This window comes from Poromitra crassiceps, assembly GCF_964638095.1.
Source record: "Poromitra crassiceps genome assembly, chromosome: 1".
NCBI classification, from domain to species: domain Eukaryota; kingdom Metazoa; phylum Chordata; class Actinopteri; order Beryciformes; family Melamphaidae; genus Poromitra; species Poromitra crassiceps.
The window spans coordinates 6,147,901-6,168,105 of record NC_139623.1 but is presented as its reverse complement, the minus strand read 5'-3'; the positions used below and the strand labels follow the sequence as shown (position 1 = coordinate 6,168,105).

Here is a 20,205-nt window from a genome sequence, read left to right as displayed (position 1 = left end):
AGAGACACACACATAATGCCCAGTTCAGAATAGACACAGAGACACACATAATGCCCAGTTCAGACTAGACACAGAGAGACACACACATAATGCCCAGTTCAGACTAGACACAGAGAGACACACACATAATGCCCAGTTCAGAATAGACACAGAGAGACACACACATAATGCCCAGTTCAGACTAGACACAGAGACACACATAATGCCCAGTTCAGACTAGACACAGAGAGACACACACATAATGCCCAGTTCAGACTAGACACAGAGAGACACACACATAATGCCCAGTTCAGACTAGACACAGAGAGACACACACATAATGCCCAGTTCAGACTAGACACAGAGACACACACACATAATGCCCAGTTCAGACTAGACACAGAGACACACATAATGCCCAGTTCAGACTAGACACAGAGAGACACACACATAATGCCCAGTTCAGACTAGACACAGAGAGACACACACATAATGCCCAGTTCAGACTAGACACAGAGAGACACACACATAATGCCCAGTTCAGACTAGACACAGAGACACACACATAATGCCCAGTTCAGACTAGACACAGAGACACACACATAATGCCCAGTTCAGACTAGACACAGAGACACACATAATGCCCAGTTCAGACTAGACACAGAGACACACACATAATGCCCAGTTCAGAATAGACACAGAGACACACACATAATGCCCAGTTCAGACTAGACACAGAGAGACACACACATAATGCCCAGTTCAGACTAGACACAGAGAGACACACACATAATGCCCAGTTCAGACTAGACACATGAGACACACACATAATGCCCAGTTCAGACTAGACACAGAGAGACACACACATAATGCTCAGTTCAGACTAGACACAGAGAGACACACACACATAATGCCCAGTTCAGACTAGACACAGAGAGACACACATGATGCTCAGTTCAGACTAGACACAGAGAGACACACACATAATGCCCAGTTCAGACTAGACACAGAGAGACACACATAATGCTCAGTTCAGACTAGACACAGAGAGACACACATAATGCTCAGTTCAGACTAGACACAGAGAGACACACACATAATGCTCAGTTCAGACTAGACACAGAGAGACACACATGATGCCCAGTTCAGACTAGACACAGAGACACACATGATGCTCAGTTCAGACTAGACACAGAGAGACACACATAATGCCCAGTTCAGAGTAGACACAGAGAGACACACATAATGCCCAGTTCAGAATAGACACAGAGAGACACACATAATGCCCAGTTCAGAATAGACACAGAGAGACACACATAATGCCCAGTTCAGAATAGACACAGAGAGACACACACATAATGCCCAGTTCAGACTAGACACAGAGAGACACACACATAATGCCCAGTTCAGACTAGACACAGAGAGACACACACATAATGCCCAGTTCAGACTAGACACAGAGAGACACACACATAATGCCCAGTTCAGAATAGACACAGAGAGACACACACATAATGCCCAGTTCAGACTAGACACAGAGAGACACACATAATGCCCAGTTCAGAATAGACACAGAGAGACACACACATAATGCCCAGTTCAGACTAGACACAGAGAGACACACATAATGCTCAGTTCAGACTAGACACAGAGAGACACACATAATGCCCAGTTCAGAGTAGACACAGAGAGACACACATAATGCTCAGTTCAGACTAGACACAGAGAGACACACATAATGCCCAGTTCAGACTAGACACAGAGAGACACACATAATGCTCAGTTCAGACTAGACACAGAGAGACACACATAATGCCCAGTTCAGAGTAGACACAGAGAGACACACACATAATGCCCAGTTCAGAATAGACACAGAGAGACACACACATAATGCCCAGTTCAGACTAGACACAGAGAGACACATAATGCCCAGTTCAGACTAGACACAGAGACACACACATAATGCCCAGTTCAGAATAGACACAGAGAGACACATAATGCCCAGTTCAGACTAGACACAGAGAGACACATAATGCCCAGTTCAGACTAGACACAGAGACACACACATAATGCCCAGTTCAGAATAGACACAGAGAGACACACATAATGCCCAGTTCAGACTAGACACAGAGACACACATAATGCCCAGTTCAGACTAGACACAGAGAGACACACACATAATGCCCAGTTCAGACTAGACACAGAGAGACACACACATAATGCCCAGTTCAGACTAGACACAGAGAGACACACACATAATGCCCAGTTCAGACTAGACACAGAGACACACATGATGCTCAGTTCAGACTAGACACAGAGACACACACATAATGCCCAGTTCAGACTAGACACAGAGAGACACACACATAATGCCCAGTTCAGACTAGACACATGAGACACACACATAATGCCCAGTTCAGACTAGACACAGAGACACACACATAATGCCCAGTTCAGACTAGACACAGAGACACACATAATGCCCAGTTCAGACTAGACACAGAGACACACACATAATGCCCAGTTCAGAATAGACACAGAGACACACACATAATGCCCAGTTCAGACTAGACACAGAGAGACACACACATAATGCCCAGTTCAGACTAGACACAGAGAGACACACACATAATGCCCAGTTCAGACTAGACACATGAGACACACACATAATGCCCAGTTCAGACTAGACACAGAGAGACACACACATAATGCTCAGTTCAGACTAGACACAGAGAGACACACACACATAATGCCCAGTTCAGACTAGACACAGAGAGACACACATGATGCTCAGTTCAGACTAGACACAGAGAGACACACACATAATGCCCAGTTCAGACTAGACACAGAGAGACACACATAATGCTCAGTTCAGACTAGACACAGAGAGACACACATAATGCTCAGTTCAGACTAGACACAGAGAGACACACACATAATGCTCAGTTCAGACTAGACACAGAGAGACACACATGATGCCCAGTTCAGACTAGACACAGAGACACACATGATGCTCAGTTCAGACTAGACACAGAGAGACACACATAATGCCCAGTTCAGAGTAGACACAGAGAGACACACATAATGCCCAGTTCAGAATAGACACAGAGAGACACACACATAATGCCCAGTTCAGACTAGACACAGAGAGACACACACATAATGCCCAGTTCAGACTAGACACATGAGACACACATGATGCCCAGTTCAGACTAGACACATGAGACACACATGATGCCCAGTTCAGACTAGACACAGAGACAGAGACACACACATAATGCCCAGTTCAGACTAGACACATGAGACACACACATAATGCCCAGTTCAGACTAGACACAGAGAGACACACATAATGCTCAGTTCAGACTAGACACAGAGAGACACACATGATGCCCAGTTCAGAATAGACACAGAGACAGAGACACACACATAATGCTCAGTTCAGAATAGACACAGAGACAGAGACACACACATAATGCCCAGTTCAGACTAGACACATGAGACACACACATAATGCCCAGTTCAGACTAGACACAGAGAGACACATAATGCCCAGTTCAGACTAGACACACAGAGAGACACACATAATGCTCAGTTCAGACTAGACACATGAGACACACACATAATGCTCAGTTCAGACTAGACACACAGAGACACACACATAATGCTCAGTTCAGACTAGACACATGAGACACACACATAATGCCCAGTTCAGACTAGACACATGAGACACACACATAATGCCCAGTTCAGACTAGACACAGAGAGACACACACATAATGCCCAGTTCAGACTAGACACATGAGACACACACATAATGCCCAGTTCAGACTAGACACATGAGACACACACATAATGCTCAGTTCAGACTAGACACACAGAGACACACACATAATGCTCAGTTCAGACTAGACACATGAGACACACACATAATGCTCAGTTCAGACTAGACACAGAGAGACACACACATAATGCTCAGTTCAGAATAGACACAGAGACACACATAATGCCCAGTTCAGACTAGACACAGAGAGACACACACATAATGCCCAGTTCATTTGTGAGCACCGAGCAAACGCGATTTGCCTCTGATCTAGGGGGGGGGGGGGGGGGGGTGTTGTCGTCAAGCTAAACAAAACTGCTCGGAGCTCCTAATCTGAACTAGGCATTAGTCTGTCCGTGCTATAAAATGCTCAGGCTTACGGGATGCTCATGAGGGACAGCATGGGTGTGGTGCCACCTCCACAGATCCAGACGGTGAAGAAGACGATGAGGAGGGTGGTGGAAAACATCATCTGACGGGCATACGTCGCTGTGTCACGGATAGAGAGGGCAAAGGTCATGGCCCCACGCAGACCTGAGGAGGAGAGGGAAGAAATGAGACAACATAAGACAATGAGAAAGCTTGTGTATGAAAGAGGGAGAGAGAGAAAACAAAACTTCAAAACTTTACTTTTGAAGAAAAACAAAAACAAAATCTCAACCAGCATCCATGACTGATCAGCCTGATATGAGAGACTATAGTGTTCAATATATTTCTATCAGCCTGATATGAGAGACTATAGGGTTCAATAGATTTCTATCAGCCTGATATGAGAGACTATAGGGTTCAATAGATTTCTATCAGCCTGATATGAGAGACGGTTCAATAGATTTATATCAGCCTGATATGAGAGACTATATGAGAGACTATAGGGTTCAATAGATTTCTATCAGCCTGATATGAGAGACTATAGGGTTCAATAGATTTCTATCAGCCTGATATGAGAGAATATAGGGTTCAATAGATTTCTATCAGCCTGATATGAGAGAATATAGGGTTCAATAGATTTCTATCAGCCTGATATGAGAGAATATAGGGTTCAATAGATTTCTATCAGCCTGATATGAGAGAATATAGGGTTCAATAGATTTCTATCAGCCTGATATGAGAGACTATAAGGTTCAATAGATTTCTATCAGCCTGATATGAGAGACTATAGGGTTCAATAGATTTATATCAGCCTGATATGAGAGACTATAGGGTTCAATAGATTTATATCAGCCTGATATGAGAGACTATAGGGTTCAATAGATTTCTATCAGCCTGATATGAGAGAATATAGGGTTCAATAGATTTCTATCAGCCTGATATGAGAGAATATAGGGTTCAATAGATTTCTATCAGCCTGATATGAGAGAATATAGGGTTCAATAGATTTCTATCAGCCTGATATGAGAGACTATAGGGTTCAATAGATTTATATCAGCCTGATATGAGAGACTATAGGGTTCAATAGATTTCTATCAGCCTGATATGAGAGAATATAGGGTTCAATAGATTTCTTATCAGATTGATATGAGAGACTATAGGGTTCAATAGATTTCTTATCAGATTGATATGAGAGACTATAGGGTTCAATAGATTTATATCAGCCTGATATGAGAGACTATAGGGTTCAATAGATTTCTTATCAGATTGATATGAGAGACTATAGGGTTCAATAGATTTCTTATCAGATTGATATGAGAGAATATATGAGAGACTATAGGGTTCAATAGATTTCTTATCAGATTGATATGAGAGACTATAGGGTTCAATAGATTTCTTATCAGATTGATATTAGAGACTATAGGGTTCAATAGATTTATATCAGCCTGATATGAGAGACTACAGGGTTCAATAGATTTCTTATCAGATTGATATGAGAGACTATAGGGTTCAACATGATCAGCCTGATATGAGAGACTATAGGGTTCAATATGAGATATGAGAGACTACAGGGTTCAATAGATTTCTTATCAGATTGCATTTCACCTTCACCTTCATTTTGTTGATTTACGCGGCAGGAGTCTCCCGATTTTTAACCCTTTCTCCCATTGTGCTGCTGCTTGGTAATTTCTCCCGCTACTGATATGTCCTTCTCTTTCCCTCCCTTTAACCTTATAGGTGGAAACCCTGCCTTCAAGTTCTCACACTTAAGGTCCCTCCCACCACCCCCTTCCTATCCTTATAATTAGATTCTAATTCTAATATGATGGAAGGTGAATATAGGGGATCCCCAACCTATTTACCTTTGAATATGAATCATGTACATGTATATTTACAATTTTGATATTGATGTTGCATTGATGATCTGTCGCATTTCTGTCATTTTTAAACATGTATTGCTCTGTTTTTGTAATGACAGTAGTTACAGTAACAGCAGTTACATGTTTACGCCAGACCGTCTGTGCTGCTCTACTACTGTGCAGTTCACCTCCTGAATCTGTCTGACTAGACTGCTTACTGTGCATGTTTCAGATCATAGGCTTAGGGAAGTAGCAAATCACTTATCATCACAGTTTTCACGTGAGTCTGGGAGTGTATTTTGATCTGTGATTCCAGTCGTTCCCAGTCATGTAATGTATTTCAGTGAGTTTTTCAGTCGTGATAAAAAATCTTAATGAAAAAGTTGTGTAGTATTAACCCCCCCAGTCTTTTCATAATCTAGATCGTTAGATTTTCTTCTATATCAGACACAGGTTTTTGTTCCTACCCGACATGTTTCGACGGCAATCCTTCCGTCTACATCAGAGGTGTCACTAGATGGTGTCGTGTGACGTGCCTTAAACAGCTGATGTTGTTTACAGAGGCGTGATCGTCCTGTCAGATTTGACAGGACGACCACGCCTTCATAATCTGTTAAGATTTTCAAAGTTGTCTAGTGTATCTGCAGCTTTACACAGATTGTGTGAGTGTTTTTAGTACAGAGCATGAAAGCTCCCGGGGAAGGGTTGGTTGGGGGGGCAGAAAAGGTATCTACTGTATCTCCATAGCTTTGTCTGTAATCTACCAGTGGTTCTCAAATGTTTTCACATGAAGGACCCCTAAACTGACAAAAATTTGACCCCGGACTCCCATTTGAAAGGATTTTGTCCCATGGTCCCCCATATGATAATAAGATTGATGCTTTTAGATGTTTTATTACAGAAAGTGTATAAAACCCATGACCAAAATAGTCATTGTGTTACTTATGAATGCAATTATAGCTCAAATAAATGACCCCCCTTTTGGCTGGGGACCCCCTGGAACCCCCTCAAGGACCCCTGGGGGTCCCCAGACCCCCATTTGAGAACCACTGGTCTACACTTCAACTACAGATTGTGACAACTGCACATGAAATGTCAGAAGAATACATTTAGGGAATGTTCAATAGGTTGAGCAAAAATGCAAAAGTGATGGACTGCACTTGTGGTTGTTTTTAGAGATGGTAACATACATTTTATCCGTGCTATGTGCAAAACAAGTTAACGTACAGCCCTGTCAGTACCTGCAAACATCATAACATGCTGGAAGTTGGATGCGATCTTGTTCTTGCGGCCCAGGTTGAGCAGGAAGGACAGAGGGTAGATGTTTGCTGCCCTTCCCAGGAATACTGCCACCTACACAATGCAGTTAGGTCAAGGAAACAACACAATGAGAAGTAAAGGCTGTTTTATGGTTTCAAGACAAGTGTCTCCAACAGTGTCTTATGTAAAAAAAGACAAGTATGAACAGCATTTACTGTCGACAGACACTTGTCTTACAACCATAAATCAGTCTCAACAGTGCTTGCTAGGCCTTGATTTATTTGCGTGTGGTCTAACACCAAGAAGAGTAAAGGATACAAAGGCTCCTATGATGAACAACGGGTTGAAGATGTGCGACTGGAAGGAGAAGAGAGTCAGACCCATGTAGGAGAAGATGAAGTTCTCTGCTAGGAAGTTCAGCAGCTCAAACAACTGATGGGGAAAAGAGACAAAAATATACATCATGTAAATTATAGGTTTTCTCTCTCTCTCATTTTCTCCCCAATACGCCCTGCTGTCGCGGTCATTGCTCCACCCCCTCTACCAATCTGGGGAGAGTTGTAGACTAGCACATGCTTCCCTCCGATACATGTGCAGTTGCTGCTGCTCCTTTTCACCTGACAGCGAGGGATTTCATCGGCAGGACGTAGCATGTGGGAGGATCATGCTATTCCCCCCAGTTCCCCTTCCCCCCCGACCAGAGGAGGCACTAGTGCAGCGGCCAGGAGTCCTACGCCATAGGCTTCCCACCCGCAGACACGGCCAATTGTGTCTGTAGGATCGCCTGACCAAGCCAGAAGTACCACTGCCAGGAATTGAACCCGGGTCTCCAGGGTGGAAGGACAGTGCTTTTACCCCCAGGTTCAAATGTAATATAATAGTAGCATATTTGGCCTCGTATAGCTAGCTACCGGAACAGTTAAAGGATGGCTTTACCGGTAATAAACCCACTTTGTATCATTAATAATCTTGGTAATATAAGCACACAGGCAGTGTGTTTACCTCTCTCTGTGTTTTCCTCACAGAGATCTCCCATTTCCTCCTCTGGCAAAGCGCTTCGTTCCAACGCGTTTTACGTCACAACGGGGCTGCGGAAGTTCTGCTGGAGACGTGGAATCTGCTCAGAGGGCGGCTGTTATTGTTTATTGTTTATTTTTTAAGTATGCGCACATCCGGAGAATCACATGGAGAGCCTTAACAAGCCTTAATGACTTGCAGCTGGTGGGGGCGGAGTTTCTGCAGACAGCAGCAGGAGCATTTTTCTCCGTGAGGTAAACAGAGAGAGAAGATAAAGGCTGCCCATGTGCTTATATTACCGAGATACAAAGTGGGTTGATTACCAGTAAAGCCATCCTTTAATAGGATAGGGGTACGGTGGCGCAGTCGGTAGCGCTGTCGCCTCACAGCTAGAAGGTCCTGAGTTCGATTCTCGCCTGGGACGCTGTGGGCGCTGGAGTTGTGACCCCCCCCCCATATCTTCAGTGCCTACTGCCCAGGTGGGCTATCTCGTCGAAAGGGCCTTTCTGTGTGGAGTTTGCATGTTCTCCCCATGCTCCCCAGGGGGTTCCTCCGTACATAACCCCCCACTAAAAACATGCAGAAGATCGTCATCCGACCAGTGACGACAACATCCGAAGTTGGTCCCCGGGCGCTGGAAAGAAAAAGCGACCACTGCTCCTGGCCTGCCCCCTGGAGGAAAGGACAAGCCTGGATGGGTCAAATGCAGAGGACAAATTTCACCGGCCACCGTCAGCATGAGTGTGTGTTTGTGGCCGCATGCATGTGTTGTAGTGTTCGTGTGACAATAAAAGACGGGCTTGTCCGTCTGAAATCGTGTTTTTTTTTTTTTTTTTAATAAGCAATATATGCCAGTTTCCAGAGAGTAAGGGGAATACAGTAGGCGTCTGTGTGCGGATCACCTGTTTGGTCCTGTCCTGGGATTCAGGTGAGAGATTGTTGTAGGTGTAGTGAGCCTGAGTCATGCCACAGAACAGCACAGCCACCACGCCTGAGGAAGGGGAAGACACAAACACACCTCACTTCCAACATTAAAAACGGCTGCTCTGTGTGTATACATGTGTCTGTATGTGTATGTGTATGTGTATGTGTATGTGTATGTGTATGTGTATGTGTATGAGAGAGGTAGGCTATAGGTATAAATGTGTGTTGAATGTACCTCTACCACTCTCTCAGCAAAAGTAAGATTGAAACATGTTGAATCTAGCACTCTTTTTTCTACTACTTTTTCCCCCCACATATTATATTTTGTAATTTTCAGAACATAGAAAACAAAAACAGGCTCAGACAAAAAAACAAACATATACCAACATTAATGTTACAACATGGCGCTACCAGCCATGTGCTTGTAAGAAATGTGCGTGGAATCCCATGCAAGGGGTCGATGAGAAGTCAGCTGGGCAAGTTACTTGACACTCTTAACCTCATCTAAGTAGGCTAGAAATGGGTCCCAGATAATTGTGAATTTCCTAAATGAATTGGTCCTCAGGAACCGGAGTCTCTCCATACGTATAACCGAGAGCATGTCCGTCAGCCACAGTTTAAAAGAAGGTGGAGAGGGGGACTTCCACTCCTTCAGAATGAGACTCTTGGCGACAGTCGCCCCCCTGCGTCAGAGACTGTACAGCCTTACGGAGGAGCAGAGAGGATTCTGAGCAGCCGAAGATGGCGAGTTCCACCTCCGGCTGAAGGGTTATTTTATAGGCCTTACAGTACTAATCAAATATTTTGGCCCAGAATCCAGATAGTGAAGGACAAAACCTAAAAAGCATGGGATAGTGTACCCTCTGACACCCGACACCTATCACATAGTGGTGAGACAGAAGGGTAGATCTTGTGCAACCTGGACTTGGAATAATGAAGACGATGAGTGACCTTAAATTGGATCAGTTGGTGTCTGCTGTTGTGTAAATTTTACTTGAATATAGTGGATCCAAAATGTCTGAATGTCTGAATGTGCTGTTGTACCAGTGAAGCCGCACGCCTCGGCCAACAAGAAGGTGCTCCAGGACATGAGGAAAAAGAGACCAGTCTCCAGCAAGGGGAAATCCCTCAGCTTAGTGAACTTGGTCACGTGATGAAAAAATGGAAGTCAAGGAGCAAAACAAGAACTGGAACCTCCATATAATAATAATACACACTACAGCCTGCGTTAAGTCAATACGGTGAAGGAGTAGGCTACGTACTGTACTGCATGTGAAAAGAGTATGAAACAAATTGCCAAGTAAAAATCAGAAGTGTCAGGACAGAATCAAGAAAATGAATACATTATATCCTAAAGTCGTGGCCTACAGTATGTTACACAAGGCTGCAATCAGGTTGGGACAGCCAGTACATTTGAAGTCATAAGTAGGGCATCTGATGTCAGGTGTTGTTAGGGCAGTGGTTCCCAACCTGGGGGTCAAGACACACACAAGGGGTCACTGGATTAATCAAATCTCTCGACCCGAGAGATGATAGTGCAGGATCAATATCAGTCTGACCACTAATAAGACTGGGACAGACAGCCCATATTTCGGGGTTTTCCGCTGTAGAGCGGATGTCCTGCCTGTTCCCCCATTGTAGGGTCACTCTATTCACCTTATGTAGCCACGCCCATTTGACCCGGTTGTGTGGTCGTGTCAAAACTTCCGGCTAAAAATAAAATAAAATAAAATAAAATAAAATAAAATGGCTGGCTGCTCCAATATCATCTAACTCTGAATTAACTAATAATTTAGCCAATTGTATGTAACATACCAAATAAAAGCAAACGGCAATGTCTAAGAATGCAACGCCATGTAACTGGCTCGTTAAGTCTCACATTCCAGGGAATTAACGTCTGCGGGTCTTATTGACGTAAGTGGCTCGAGCGCTCGGAGGAGAGAAAACCATCTGAAGCTTTCTTTGTTGGAGTCCAGGTGTGTTTTACAAGAAAGTGCTCGTCATTGTCGACGATAACGTTATCTGACCTGGCTAACAGTGGATACTCGCTTGTTTGCTGTGTACCGAGCTCAAAGTAGTAGGCTACGTTCTTTATTTTATCCCCTGCACTGTCCGCTCCAAAAACAACTCTCACTCTGTGACCGCCGGAAATGTTAACAGGACTAGGGCTAGAGCTGGGTATTGGTTCAAATTTCAAGAATCGATTCGATTCCGATTCACAAGGTTGCGAATCGATTAATTTCGATTCGATTCGATTCGATTCGATTCCGATTCGACCAATTTTCAATATTGATTTGGTTAGTGATACCAAAACGTGGTTTTTGAGCTGTACCCTGAATTACATGACTGTCCAGTTATGTAACACAGGGGTTTCCAACCAGCCAAGTAGATACATGGGGGAAAAAAAAACAACAACACAACACGGACGAACCATTTTTGTCTTCTTTGTCAGTTTGTGCCGTCCACCGCCATTATAATGTGTGGACCTCAGGGGTACCCGGAAGTAAATGTAAACATCCCGCTGATTTGGTCTATTGAAAATTGGTCGAATCGGAATCGAATCGAATCGAATCGAAATTACCGTAATCGATTCGCAACCTTGTGAATCGGAATCGAATCGATTCTTGAAATTTGAACCAATACCCAGCTCTAAACAGGACCCGGAAGAATTTGGTCCACTGTAAGGTCTGAACATAAGGTGAATAGTGGATGTCCATGCCAACACTTGTTTACAGTCCAATTCATGCGAGAATGGAGTTGGAGCTGATCGACTGTAAGTGTTTTAGGACATTTTGGCGAATAATAATAATAATAAATAGCTGCATATAACATGTTGTCAGACTGTAAACAATGATGGAACGGCCGGGAAATCCGCTCTACAATGGAAATCCTGAAATGTCGGCCGTCTCTCCCAGAGTCGTATTAGTCGTCAGACTGATAGACTCTGGGTTACCAGATTGGGACAGGATAGGATACAGAAAATGTAATTTTCAACACAAAATTGCGATTTGTTTTCCCCAAAGTGTTCTTCTAATTTTTGCTTTATTTCTTATGGATTTCTGCATTTTACCTCCTTAAAAGTTATTTTCGATGCAAGTCGAAAGTCTGTCTCAAGAGATTAGACTAAAACTAGACATTTGCAGGTGCAACCTTGGCCTGTGGGGAAATTTAAAGTCCCTGGAAACCAAAATCCACAAAAACGTTCTAACTATGTTATTTAGGGTCTTATGTTAGTAACTGTCTGCCTCAGAAATTATTATACATTACTTTCAACCCAAAGCCTTAAAATCGACACTTTTCTACAAGATTCTACAAAGTACTTCCTCATTGAAGAGAGCAGTGCGTGAGGTGCTAAAATGCAGGAGCTTATGACGTCATAAGCTCTATATAACCTTTGTACACGCGCGCAACTCGCCCTACTGTGTGTGTGTGTGTGTGTGAGTAACTTCGCGTCACCAGGCTGTGTCGAGCGCTATGCTGTTCTCTCTCTCTCTCTCTCTCTCTCTCTCACTAGTCCCGAGAGAGAGAGAGGAGAGAGAGAGAGAGAGAGAGAGAGAGAGAGAGAGAGAGAGAGAGAGAGAGAGAGAGAGAGCACAGAGTGGGAGACAGACACGCTGTGGGGGCAAAGAACGGACAGAGATCTCTTCCTCTCAGAGCCGCGGAGCAACGCGCGAACACGCGAACACACACACACACACACACACACACACACACGCGGTGTGTGCACAGTGCACACACCGACACTCATCTCTCTTTCTTTCTTTCTTTCTCCGTTTCCCTCCCCCCCTCTCTCTCGCGCTCTCCGAGAGACAGAAATTTCCCTGCTGTAGACTGGACACGCCCACACAGTCCGCGGGAGAAAGTACACTCTAAAAAATAATGAAATCTCATGAGTTTTGCCATGGCTGTCAAACCTAAATTTATATACTTTGCGACGTTCATCATCGTTCAAATTCGGCTGGTGGCTTATTAACATAGGATCCTGTGATGTGATGAACTCAAAATGCTAAATAATAAAGAAATATTTCTGGTTTCCAGGGACTTTAAAGTTATTTTTCACTATTTTCTGGCATTTATGTAAAAATGATGAATGACAATACTCAGGGCGTTTCCACACTAGGGACAATTGCTTTCGTTCCGGGGGGGGAATTAATCAAGTTGGTTTTTCTTAGTTCCTGAAAAGTTCATATTTTGCAGTCACCCAACAGTAATGATATGTAAAATATGTAATGGTATTAGGGTGACCAGATCCCAGCAAACCAAATGTGGGACAAATTTGAAGTATGTTTGTGGGGGGCATTGTGGGACACATTACCAATGCTGAGTACAGCTGCAACTAACAATTATTTTCAAATACATACATACATACATAGTTTTAAAATACATACTACAGCATGCGCTAGGACGCGTCATCAGTGATGTTATCTGGGGTCGTAAGGTGTTTCGGGTCTCTCAACATCATACACCCTCGCCCAGTAGACCCAGCCGAGGCCGATTAAGACCCCGACTCGCGTCCCAGATACCGCTCACGGATCAGCCTTCCTACTCTGTCTGCAACGTTGCCCGTGGAAGGATCGTACACCCCTATCCGCTGCAATAGAGCTAGTGCTACACCGCAGTATTGGCCCTTCGGTGCATGGAGGATCTAGGCTCTATGGGTAACTCCCGGCCGCGCTCCTCCTTCGTCTCACCAGACCCTCATCAATTAATCTGTCGATTATTTTAGACTAATTGATTAATCATTTGGTCTATAAGATGTCACCAAATGGTGAAAAATGGTGATAATTTCCCCCCAAAACCCAAGATGACATCGTCAAATGTTTTCTTTTATCCTGACCGACAGTCCACAACCCAAAGATAGTCTGTCATAGAAGACATCACACAGCTGGAACAAGAGAACACGTTTCTTTTTTTTTTTAGTGTCTCTCTCTCTCTCAGTGGTTTGACTTTTGAAAACTAGAGCCAATGAAAACGTGGGACATCCTCTCAGTATATGGGACATGGGAAAAGCCATGATAATGCTGTGCAGACATCTGGTCACCCTAAATGGTATGCTGCTGGATAGCAAAGGATATGAGAGCAGTCATGACACCTGTGGCCACTCCAAGAGCAAAGGAACCACTGAAGACCCCCAGGAAGACACCTAAAGATCTCAACATGGCCGAGGCCTCGAAGCTGTGGCTGTTGTCTCCCACTGGCTGGTATGCCCCGATGGAGCTGGAGGGCAAGGAGAGAGACAGACAGACAGACAACAACAGAGTACACACATGCAGAAACAAACATGAAAAAATACAAGCAGACAATTAGCAAGGATCTACGAAAACGGAGTTTTCAAAGGACAAACACATGCCTAGATGACAACAGAAAGATGATTTTCTGGAGAAAGATCTAGTCAGGATGCAAGTACAACCTGTAACAACCCAAGTCCATTGATGGCTGATATTACTAGCTTACCATTGAATTACTTGTGTATACATTTGAGGACACAATTTACAGTTACAGTTACTAAGACTTCACACATGTGATCTGGAGTTGGGTTTTACAGTCATAAGAAGGGAAGTATTTCTGGTCTTGCATGCCAAAATCTCTCAACTCCATATGGTTGATACTGCCAGTATCCAATAGAACAGTGGTTCCCAAACTGGGGTACGCGTACTACAGGAGGTACTACAGGAGGTACTACAGGGGATACTACAGGAGGTACAGTACTACAGGGGGTACTACAGGAGGTACTACAGGGGATACTACAGGAGGTACTACAGGGGGTACTACAGGAGGTACTACAGGGGATACTACAGGAGGTACTACAGGGGATACTACAGGAGGTACTACAGGGGGTACTACAGGAGGTACTACAGGGGATACTACAGGAGGTACTACAGGGGGTACTACAGGAGGTACTACAGGGGATACTACAGGAGGTACTACAGGGGGGGTACTACAGGAGGTACTTGAGAGAAAGGAGAAAATAGAACAATGGAAGAATAAATCGTGAAATGTTAAGTGAAATAAGTGAACTGTTAAAATGACCCTGCTCAGGTAACACTAATTGCAACTCTTTCACTCCATGTCTTATTTTGTAATGTTGTATTCTTCAAAATGTGGGTTATCAGTGCATCATTATGCTAATGCTATAGTTTTCTCTTGCCGTTTTCTAACCAAATGTCATAGTCGGGTAAAGCAGGTACCGGTACTTGGATTCAGAAATCAGGGAAAAGGGGTAGTGCAGCCAAAAAAGTTGGAAACCACTGCAATAGAAGAACAATACTAGAGAGCAGAATCTACTGCAAAGCATAGACAGAGAAAGCAAATCAGCAGCACTAACACTCATCATGAAAACAGGTTGTGTTTGCTGCTCCTTTGCAGGGTCTAGAATGCAATGAATACTGTAGAATGATTAGAGGGATGGATGCATGGCTTGCAAGGGAAGGGAGTGCAGGGAAAGGCAAGGCAGTGGTCATCTCATGATGGATGGGGGTGCAAGGCTGCATTCTAAATCAAACTTCTATCTACTCCAGAGGGATGGACTTGGAAATGATCAGGACCTAGCTCTAACTCTGCTACCGCAGCTATACAAAGCCCTCCCACCTTCCCGCACGGCGGGGGGTCACTGTCTGGTTGTCTCCCCGCGACTCCTCCTCCCCCCCGGGCCAGGTGGGGCCCTCGTCCCCTGGGGAGTGCACAGCTCCAGCTCCGAGCCCCTGCCTGCCCTGCTTCTCCAGCCGGAGGAGAACACTTCATACGTACGTACAGGTAGGTGATGAATGACATGATGGGCGGGCGGAGGAAGGCAAGCAGTGAAATGACAGGGACTGGGGTTAGTAAGGTTAGTGTCTGTTAATGTTCAATAGTAACAGTGTGCAATACAAATGGCAGACGTTTTGTCAATTAGCCTTCTTACAGTGCAGTTCAGCATTTAACGATTCAGGGTTCTTACACTCGCTTGGACATCAAATTCAATGACTTTTCAATGACTTCCAAGGTCTTGTTTGGTGAAATTCAAGGACTCCAAATTGGCATGTTTTGGGGGGTAAGAGATTTGGTCAAAATTATATTATAGACTTTGCTCAAAATTATATCATAGAGGCCTATTTTTCTTTTGTACTTTTTACTCATCAAACCAAGCAATCTTGGCATTCATTTTCATCCATTATTCAAATTGCTACTACTACATGCAAATACAAATTAATACCCATCAGAGGGTTTTCCTCAGGATGTGAAGTGTTGATGCTTGAATGGTGCCGAGGCATATTGATGAATTTGAGTGCTATATTTCAGTACTTTCAAGGCGATCCATTCATTTTCAAAGCCCTTTGAGGCTATTTTATTTTTCACAAACCCACAAACCCAAGGATTTAAGGCCCATGGAAACCCTGACTATTGTTGCCCTGCTGAAAGCAAGTGATTGGCCATAGTTGTGTGTATATTTATGTGTGTATGAACATGAACATGTGTGGTTGTGTGTGTGCGTTACGCATGCTTACGAGGAGAGGACAATGGCCACAGCATCGTTGAGGACGCTCTCCCCAAACAGCAAAGCGTACAGGTCCACATCTACCTTCAGCTCATTGAAGATAGCTAGCACTGTCACTGAGAGGGAGAGGAGAAGCACTGTGTCACCAATCAATCAAGCTGCACAGATACTGTACAGAAGAACAAGAACAGGGGAAGCCACCATACAGAAACACAGATATAACTGTCAGACAAACTGAAAGATAAAGTGCAAAACTGCCTAAGAAATAGAGATATCTAAATACGGCAACGTGGCCAATGTGTCTGCTGTTCTCTGTCTGTTTTAATTTTTTGTACCGGCCACGGCTATGCCGTTTTATGTGCGATCGGGCTGAAACTTTCAGGGAGTGTAAAGAGCACCCGTGCGGGTGACCTGACAGAGCCGGATTTTTTAATTAGGTGATTGCCCTAATTGCCTAATGATGTGATGACATCATTTATGACATCACTTGAGCAATTGAGGGGCAAATGACGATGTCATAGTGACATCACTGATGACACCATCAGTGATGTCATACCATCATTGATGTCATCAGCTAGTGAGTGAGCCTAGGAATCGAGCGCGCGTAGAGTGTGAGATGCCTAGTATTTTTAAAGCTCCCTCCAGTCAAGTTTCTACCTGTATAATGGTTGGTGTTCTATTTCAAAGTTCTAAAACCCTGCTTGCACGTCATCTGATTCTGTGCCAAAGATCTTACATTAGTAAGAACCGAGGCATTATTGCTTATAGTTCAACAACCGGCCAACGAATGTCAAAGCTCATGTCCCCGTTGGAAAGAGCGTGACTCAAACTGGTTAACAAGCGAAACCTTTGGTCACTCGGTGGTGTTTTGAGCCCGGTGAAGTGGTTACAACAGTAGTCAGTGGGCTTAGCTAACGTAGCTAACAGCTAGCTAGCTATTTAACATGCCAGCTCATCCTCAGTCAGAAACGAATTGACATGACGTATCACTATAGTGTTCCATTGATCTGTCATGGTTCAATTTAAGCAACGGCTTTTTTTCTTTTTTTTTTTTTACTAGAGCACAAAATTAGGTTAATTGTCAAAAAAATATTTTGCCAACAGTAGCGAACAGTGTGGCTAATCAACATGGTCAGGGCAGGACTCAGAAACATATGAAAAAAATCTTAAAATGACAAAATACACTGGAGGGAGGCTTTAAGTACAGCCTGCCTTTGCATTCATTTTAGTATAGACAGCCCTCTGACTTTTATAGGCTCTAGAGCTGAGACGATTATTCAATTAGTCGATAGACAGAAAATTACTGAATTATAATTCTGATAACCAATTAATCGTTTTAGTCATTTATCAAGCATGCTTGCTTATATAAAGAATACTTGTTTGTCTTTGGCTGTTCCGACTAAGTAAGCAATTTTAAGACATCACTTGGGACTCATGACTGATGGTTGTAATTATTTTTGACATTTTGAAGACAAAGTGATTAGTTGAAAAACTACGTGAGGGATTATTCGATAGCGAAAGTAATCATTAGTTGCAGCACTTATAAGCTGCCATGTGTGCTCATATTACACTGCACTGCATTGCTTCTGCTGTTATCTGGTGAGTTAAAACACAGAACCTACCTGGATCTATTGCTGAAAAGATCGCCCCAAAAAAGGCACTCAGTCAGAGAAGTAAACACAGAACCTACCTGGATCTGTTGCTGAAATGATCGCCCCAAAGAAGAGGCAGTCAGTGAAGTAAAACTCTCCCCCTAGCTGGCCCACAACCTTCATGAAGGACACCAAGCCATACATGGTCAACCTAGGAGGGAAAGATACAAGATGTTGGCACCGCTTGCTCTTTCCATGCAACAGTCTTTTTTTTTTTACTTATTTATTTTATTTCACAAATAAGACAGTTTGAGTTGCATACATGTAATCCTTGACATTTGTTATCCACTGTATCATTTGTCTAAACATGTTTTGATTTAACCATAATCATCATATGTTTATAAATAAAAGAAAAATGTGCAGAAAAGAAATTAAGAAAAGAAAAAAAAGAAGAAAAAAAAAAAAAATAGGTAATTACAGGTCAGACATTGCAAGTATTGGAGCCCATCTTACATCAAACCTTTCTACTTTCAACTGTAATCTTGCTGTTATTTTTTCCATGATAAAGACACTCTTTACTCGTTCTCTCCATTGTGTTATGCAGGGGGGCTGCGGCTTCAACCATGAGACTGTTATCTTTTTTTTCGCTATTAATAACAGAATTCTCAATAAATAGATTAAGTCTTTATCCATCTCATTGTCAGGAGGTATGCCCAGTACCACAAGTGCTGGCTCTAAAATAATGTCAAAGCCCAGAATCTGTTTGATCTCTTTTTGGACATCCTTCCAGAATTCCAGTAACTTCGGGCAGTCAAAAAAAATATGTGTGAAGTCTCCCATCAGTCCACAACCCCTCCAGCATAACTCAGACGTATTATTATATTTTGAAATAATAGAAGGAGTGTTGAAATATCTCATTTTCACCTTCCAATCAAATTCTTTCCATGTTGGGCTGTTAGTTAGTTTATGTCCTGCTTCGAATGTGTCTTCCCATTGGTCATCTGTAATTATTATATTTGCTTCTAGTTCCCACTTTTCTTTGACATACATATTGTTATCATTGGATTCATGTTGTAATGCTTTATAGATTTGTGATACAATCCCACTTTTCTTCTCTCCTTCTGTAAATGACGTAATCAGTTCCTCTAGATTGGAAGGTGATTTACAAATATTCTCCCACTCCTCATGTTTCTCAAGGTAATGTCTTATCTGTAGGAATTTGTAAAAATCATGGGCTAGTAAATTAAATTATTTTGAAATTTGTTCAAATGACTTCATAATTGGTCCATTAAACAGTTGTGCAATATATATCAACCCCTTGTTTGCCCATATTTTAAACCCTGAGTCCATAAGAGATGGTAAAAAATCATGATTTCTTGCTATTTTAGTGGCTCTAGAAATAGATTTTGACAATTTTAACTTCTTTCGTACGGCTGACCATATTTTCATTGTTCCTTTAATCCACTCATTACCGCCCTTGAGTCTCCTCCATTCCCTTTCGGATATGAATGGAAGTGATTCCAAGGGTATACTTCGACATGAGTTTTGCTCAATTCCCACCCACATCGTATCCGTTTCATTAGTTATCCACAAAAATATCGCTCTAAGTTGCGCTGCCCAATAATAATTTTTTAAATTTGGAAGACTCAAACCTCCCTTCTCCTTCGGGCAAATAAGTGTCTTATATTTAATTCTAGCTTTTTTATTTTGCCATAAGAATTTAGATATAATTTTGTCTAGCATTTTAAAAGTAGAATTAGTGACCCCAATGGCAATGACTGGAACAGAAACAACAATCTCGGTAAAATATTCATTCTTACTGTGTCTATTCTTCCCAACAAATTCAAAGGCAAAATCTCCCATCTAGCAAAGTCTTTCTTAATCTCAGTTATCAACTTTCCATAATTA

At 42.9% G+C, this 20,205-nt stretch overlaps 1 protein-coding gene across 1 annotated transcript in view; it reads right to left on the bottom strand.

Annotated features, from left to right (window-relative positions):
* Positions 1-20,205, bottom strand: part of LOC310778347 (sodium/hydrogen exchanger 6-like) — a gene marked incomplete at its 3' end in the record, with an annotated part of 35,640 nt that overhangs the window by 8,702 nt on the left and 6,733 nt on the right. Inside the window, exons 5-12 of the mRNA XM_083638743.1 lie at positions 18,396-18,508; positions 16,716-16,821; positions 14,307-14,448; positions 10,276-10,381; positions 9,210-9,298; positions 7,609-7,722; positions 7,272-7,383; positions 4,183-4,336 (exon numbers count right to left, since the gene is read on the bottom strand). Coding sequence (XP_083494869.1) covers positions 4,183-4,336; positions 7,272-7,383; positions 7,609-7,722; positions 9,210-9,298; positions 10,276-10,381; positions 14,307-14,448; positions 16,716-16,821; positions 18,396-18,508 — 936 coding nt within the window. The remainder of the gene's footprint in view (positions 1-4,182; positions 4,337-7,271; positions 7,384-7,608; positions 7,723-9,209; positions 9,299-10,275; positions 10,382-14,306; positions 14,449-16,715; positions 16,822-18,395; positions 18,509-20,205) is intronic.